Raw genomic sequence first — 6,000 nt, 5'->3', positions numbered from 1 at the left:
AATGCTTGTAGAATTGATGATTAATCAAGACGTAATCATCAACTCTTGGTAATGAGTTTGAGCTCTACAATAAAATAAGACATTGACCAATGTATTACAATGAATAAAGAAATGGGTTTCTTTGAGTCATTATGGCAACTTGTTAAATTTTGACAATCGTACCATACTTTAAAGTTAGCCCAGAGCTGTAAAGATGAAAGGAAATATTTTAATTAATCTTCTAGTGGTTCTTGAAAGTAAAATATATATTGATACATGTTATCTGGTCGCTAAAGAATGTTTCTAGACGCCAACCTTGATTAGTAAATTAATTTACTATCAGCTTAGTATGGATTCGGGGTCACACACTGACGAGTGTTCTAATATTTGCTAGATAATTATATTATTTGATAATTAAATTAGAGAATTTAATTTTAATTAAATAAATAATTTTATGAAATATTATTTTAATTCTAAACTAAGAATTAAATAATAAATAAAATAAATTCTAAAATTATTTATTTGTAGCTGAAAATAAAAGATAAGTTATTATGTTGTTTTATGAAACAATGGATGATAAGTGGTTTGCAACATTTCAAACCAATAGGAAGCACTTCAAGAGTTATAATCTTTTTATAAAGATATCATATCACATAAGATGAAGATGTACTTTTTAATATGCAAAAGTGGAGGAATTTTTTCATTTATTTCTCCCAACACAGAGAACTTGAGAGAAAAATAAAAAAAGTTGCTTTCTTTTCAACATGTGTGCACCATCCAACAAAAGGAATTTTTGTAGTATTATGTACAATCTTTTCTCTTATTTATTTGCTACACTTATATACAAAAGAGTTTTTGTGAGTAAGAAATTCTTAGTTTTAGAGCATTATATTTTCTGTTCCATTGGTTCAAAGAGTTGATAGTAAAGGTTGATCTCGGTGTGAATACACGTGCAAAATCTTCATAATTTTAAAGAATAACTTTAAAGATTCATGAACTACAACCGGGTATGCATTTTATATGCAATTTTTGATTATATATAATTTTAGACATAAATAGATCCATGTTTATTCTACTATGTGTTGTGTTAAGAACACCATAAAAACTCTTTCATAATCTACTATAATTATACATAACATTGCTGAGATATTATATATAGTCCTCTATAAAAGTTGTAGTTTGAATGTGATTTCTTTTTAGCATTTTTGTCCTTTTGGAGGTTATCTTTCGATAAAAACAATAGAGTTCTAAATGTTGACAAAGTTGTTTCCTTTGTCATCTCTCAAATATGAAATTGGGTTGGCCCACAATTCTTTTTCCATGGCCCACGTCTTATGTAGAGTATAGGCTCCCTTTTAGTGTTATCATTTCCCTTAATGGTTTTTTGCCTCATTCATACAATAAGTACACATAGAGGGGATAAGATCTTCAATAATGGTCTTGCATCATTCTTTGAACTTAAAACCCACTAGCAATTATTTAGTCCCAATCTCTTGTCAAACTTCAAATCAAATTAAATGGGTTTATTTAAAAATATTATGCTCACATCAACTTCTTGAAACTTGTTCATCTGTATAAACTTTAAATAACATACTTTAGAAAAATCTTGTCTTGTTTTTACTTTTTTTTAATCTTTGTACTACTTCTATCTTCAAGAGTGTTTGATTATAGGGCCCATGATGTTTATAGAAAGAACAAGCTTCATATGCATAAATATAAATATATCATAAACATTGTCACAGCCATCACATGCACACATTAATTAACATCATACATTCAACTTGCCTATTTACACCACACTATTCTTATTTATTAGAGAGGGAAACAAAGTTACACAGAAGATTCATATCAAAGTATCTAAGTTCACCTCTCTAAACATTATTTGTGCATAACATTTTTATTATTATTTCTTCCTCATAGACAAGAGGAAAGAAATTAATTAAGGCTCCTCCTCATGGTGCATCTTGTTGGCAACATTGCACTGCTTTCTGATCTCACCCTTAGTGCCAGTGAGGGGGTTATTTTCAGAGAGCAAAGTGATAGCTCTAGAAAATTCCTTAAAGAAATATTCTTGGCTCTTAGCCATTTTCTTGACATAAGGCTTGGTTCTCTTGTCAGTGGCTAATTGGTGATCCACAATTAAAAGTCCCTTGTTGTCCAATATGTTCCTGTAATAGTTATTGTCTAGAACCATGGGGGTACCACGGTCATTTCTCACATATTGCACTGCCTTAGGGTCTGGAATGGAGTCAGGGCACTTCTTCAGCATGTGATGGACATGGTCTGCGTTCAGAACTGGGTCAACTTCTGGGTATAAACGGTGCACCAACTTCACACAGTGTGTTCTACCAACACTGTGTGCTCCTGTTCAACACAACAAGATCAATGATTACATAACTTATTAAAACTATAATTAAGCGATGTATGTTTTGTGAATGTTATAATGTTTCATTATATCTATATGTATGCATGTCTATGTGGTTTTGGCTTTTAGTGCAATGAATAATGTCATTCATGTCTATGCCATTTTAATTAATGTCATGCATGTGGATATTGGATAATGGGACCGTGTGAAGTTTTTTGAATGTATGGCCATCATGGGTTAGAGGAGGATATATTTTACACTCCCCGTTCTATACTTTTTTCACAAGAAGTAGTTTAAAAAATATATAAAAATTTGATATAACTTAACTAAAATATACTCACTTGATTTATAATGATGTATGAAACAATAAATTTGTCGAGCCTATATAAAAAACAAGAGAAATATGTTGTATATGAGAAGTTGTCCCTTGCGTGTGTGGTGTAGTGAGTGATGAAAGGTGAAGGTAGAGTGTAGTAATTACCAAGCAAAGCAACAACACCAGGAGTGTCAATGCCCATGGCACCAAACTTGTCAAGAACAGAAGAAATGGACTCATTGTGATCAGGGAGGTACTGTTCTACTACTTCAGCCTTGCTCCTTCTACCATCCCTTCTTCCTGTTTTTAGAGCTATATGTGGACCCCCTAGCTGCAACACCATCAATCAAACCAACTTAACAACCCTACTCTTCTTTCATTTTTATTACCAAATTTTTATGTGGAGGAATAAAATCTATCATAACACTTCTCTCTTGGGGACTTAAGAGTGCTACTCTTTTCTTATCGGTGATTTAAATTATGGATCACATTTACTTGATGCGGCTGTAATATTACGATCGCGGTGGCTGCCACAACCACATCACACAGTAATTATGGTGTAACTCTGAATCATAGTGATGCGGTTGCTTTGTACTGCAACGCAACTGCATTGGACTGCATTAAGCCGCATCGAATTCAAAACACTATTACGTAGAGGCATGTATAAATCTCATGAAAAGTAGTAGTTCACTTGGTGAATAAACAAATAAAATTAGTTCACTTAATTAGAACTAACAGAACTTTTACCTTTCAAAAATTTACTTTTTAAAGGAAAATAAAGAAGAACCAAAAAAAGAGTCACCGAAACAATGCCATCTCTGGCAGAAAGAACAAGGATATCAGCACAGGAAACAACTCCAGGGCACTCTCTTTCCACAGCATCTTTGATGGTCTCAATGTATCTAAAGTTCCTCAGCCCAAAGCTCCTATCAGTTTCCTTCTCAGACAAGCTCCTTCTTGTAGAATCCAGAAGTAGTGAAGCATCACATCTCTACCTCAAAAACAAAACTATGCCTTTAAAAAAAAGTAACAAATCAAAAACTAATGGAAGTTAAAGTTGCTGTTACCTGAACAGCACAATCATGGAAAATGTTCCTGAGCCAGGAGAAAGCAGTGTTCTTGTGGCGCTTGTAAAGAAGCTTTACTTGTTCTCTAATAATTTCTTCAGCCTGAGGACATGTTTCCTTGTAATAGTTCATCACAAGACCAGGATCTTTCTCTTCATCTGCAAAAGCAAGACTCAGAAGGGACACTGCTGAAAAGGAAAATAGAGCCAAAAAGATGAAAGCTTTGGGAGCCATTTTTATCTGCTCTCACTACTAACTATGGCTACTAACCTACTTACTCTGCTCTCTCCTATCTCTTAAATAAGCATATACACAACACCAAGGTAAATGTGTTATCAATAAAATATATGGGGTAGTTTACTTTGGTTTATTCATGCAAGAACTTTATTATATTTTTATTTAGAAATTATAAACGATACAGTTAATCATCATATAATATTATCTTTGATCAAGTAATATAAAAATGTAGCATTTTATTTTAAAAAAAATTCTATTTTTTTATGTGTCAATTTTTTATTAGTAGAGAGATGAGATTGAGACAGACTTTGGGACAAGTGATTCTTGTTCTCTAAATAGATGGGTAAGAAAATCTCATATTAGCAAATATCAAGTTGTAATATCAAGCCAGGGTCTTGGAAAATGATGTGTTTTGATTGACAATTTTATAATGCAGGTTTTTTCTTCTGTATTATTTTAACAATTTCTTTAAACATTTATTATAGAAATTAATCCATACTTTTTTAATTCATGCCTAACTAACTTTACTTACAAACAAAAGTGGACATTTTGGAACCTTATATTAATTTTGAGTTTCAGTTAAAGGAATGAAATGTAGGTTGTGGATTTTTAGTTTTTGATCTAACTCTCATAATCATAGACAGAGAACATTACTGATCTGTTACTGCAGATGGGGTTATTCTATTTTTTGGGTCGAAAACAATGGGAATTGGTGGGGTAGAAGTACTCACGAGAAATGCTCAAAATCAGTTATGAGTTATGTCTCATTGATGATCAAAGTGAGTGTCTTATTTGGATGGATGCCACCTTTCTACACCTACAAGTTATGATAACAAATGCCAAATGTTGTTTTAACTTGCATGAGGATCACATGTCCCATTTTTTTATGTCTTATTGTATCTCAACCCAATTGGAATTTGCTATCTATTTAAAAAGAAAAATCACAAAAATATAAAATAATTTTTTGATGCTATTTGGTGGGATTTGGTTGGCTTGGTACATGAGAACAATTTTTTTTAAGGACATAGTATCCTCCTTTTATCAAAGTGCAACTTACGTAAGAGAGTGGCTTCTCTCATTTATCACTACCTATCATAAATCATCCATATTTATTCATTATAAATACAAATGATACAAATAAATGTTAAATGTTATATGTAAAATGTTTACAATACGAGTGCATTCAATTAACATTATTTCCACTATCCTACTTATAACTAATTCACACCTATTCAACTTTATCAAAAATTATGTTCTACCCCTGTCATCCGGGTTCCCCAGTTGCTCGGGTTGGTCTCTTCCCTAACCGGCCAAGAGCCAAGTATGATCAGATGAGAGGCTTGAACGAACACATCAACTTTGATCGGGCGTAGTAAGTCGTAGTTGGGACTGCTCCCCCTCACACTCCGCCAACATTGTATTGTCACACCACCTACAAATCACACCTACCCTCCTGCCAACATGATAAGTACAGGCGTGAAATACGTCTACCAGACCTACCACAAGCTATAATCAATTATGCACAAAGTCTGGATCTGCTAAATCCACCTGACACGAGCAAAGCAGTCCCCGACAAGCCCGAATGGTCGATCATGGCAACATGACCTACTAGAGTCATGTCAGCTGTCTCAGCCACTATAAAAGGGGAGTCTCCTCTAACATGAAATATCATTTTTCATTATTACTTATTACTCACTTTTTACATATTTGCTCCTAAGCTTTACCTCTCTAGTCTCTTACTGACTTAATAATGTGAGTAAATCACTTTTGTAAAAAAAAAATAGACTCATGTGGAAACATACGAAATAGCTCATAATCATGCATCAATATATTCAATCTAGACCGTTTGACCTAACTAGTGTGCCTTCATGAATTACTTGTAAAGTTCCCACATATGTTTGGCACTATCGCACTAAGAAACTCTAAAGAACTCATCGTATGAGAGTGCGAAGGTTATAATGTTTTTCGCTTTTAAATCAAGTTGCACTTTTCTCTTTTCCTCATTGGTCAAGAGACTTCTAGGTTTCTCTTTCATT

General features: G+C 33.2%; 1 protein-coding gene across 1 annotated transcript; it reads right to left on the bottom strand.

The window, feature by feature from the left end:
- Window positions 1-1,701: 1,701 nt before the first annotated feature.
- On the bottom strand, window positions 1,702-4,004 carry LOC109341626 (peroxidase 42-like). Its single transcript, XM_019579568.1, has 4 exons — window positions 3,728-4,004; window positions 3,463-3,651; window positions 2,826-2,991; window positions 1,702-2,343 (listed from the first exon to the last, which is right to left on the bottom strand). Exons 1-4 carry the CDS (start codon window positions 3,959-3,961, stop codon window positions 1,919-1,921), a joined length of 1,014 nt encoding a protein of 337 aa, XP_019435113.1. The 5' UTR covers window positions 3,962-4,004; the 3' UTR covers window positions 1,702-1,918.
- Between the last annotated feature and the right edge of the window lie 1,996 nt (window positions 4,005-6,000).

Source organism: Lupinus angustifolius, unplaced genomic scaffold, assembly GCF_001865875.1.
Source record: "Lupinus angustifolius cultivar Tanjil unplaced genomic scaffold, LupAngTanjil_v1.0 Scaffold_531, whole genome shotgun sequence".
Taxonomy (NCBI): domain Eukaryota; kingdom Viridiplantae; phylum Streptophyta; class Magnoliopsida; order Fabales; family Fabaceae; genus Lupinus; species Lupinus angustifolius.
This window is presented reverse-complemented; position numbering and strand designations above follow the sequence as displayed.

Excerpts from the sequence above, each read along its gene's own strand:
- LOC109341626 (XM_019579568.1), bottom strand. The coding sequence starts at position 3,961 with ATGGCTCCCAAAGCTTTCATCTTTTTGGCTCTATTTTCCTTTTCAGCA. Across the intron at positions 3,652-3,727 it reads TCCATGATTGTGCTGTTCAG|AGATGTGATGCTTCACTACT; the intron begins GTAACAGCAACT and ends TTTTTGAGGTAG. Across the intron at positions 2,992-3,462 it reads CCAGAGATGGCATTGTTTCG|CTAGGGGGTCCACATATAGC; the intron begins GTGACTCTTTTT and ends ATGGTGTTGCAG.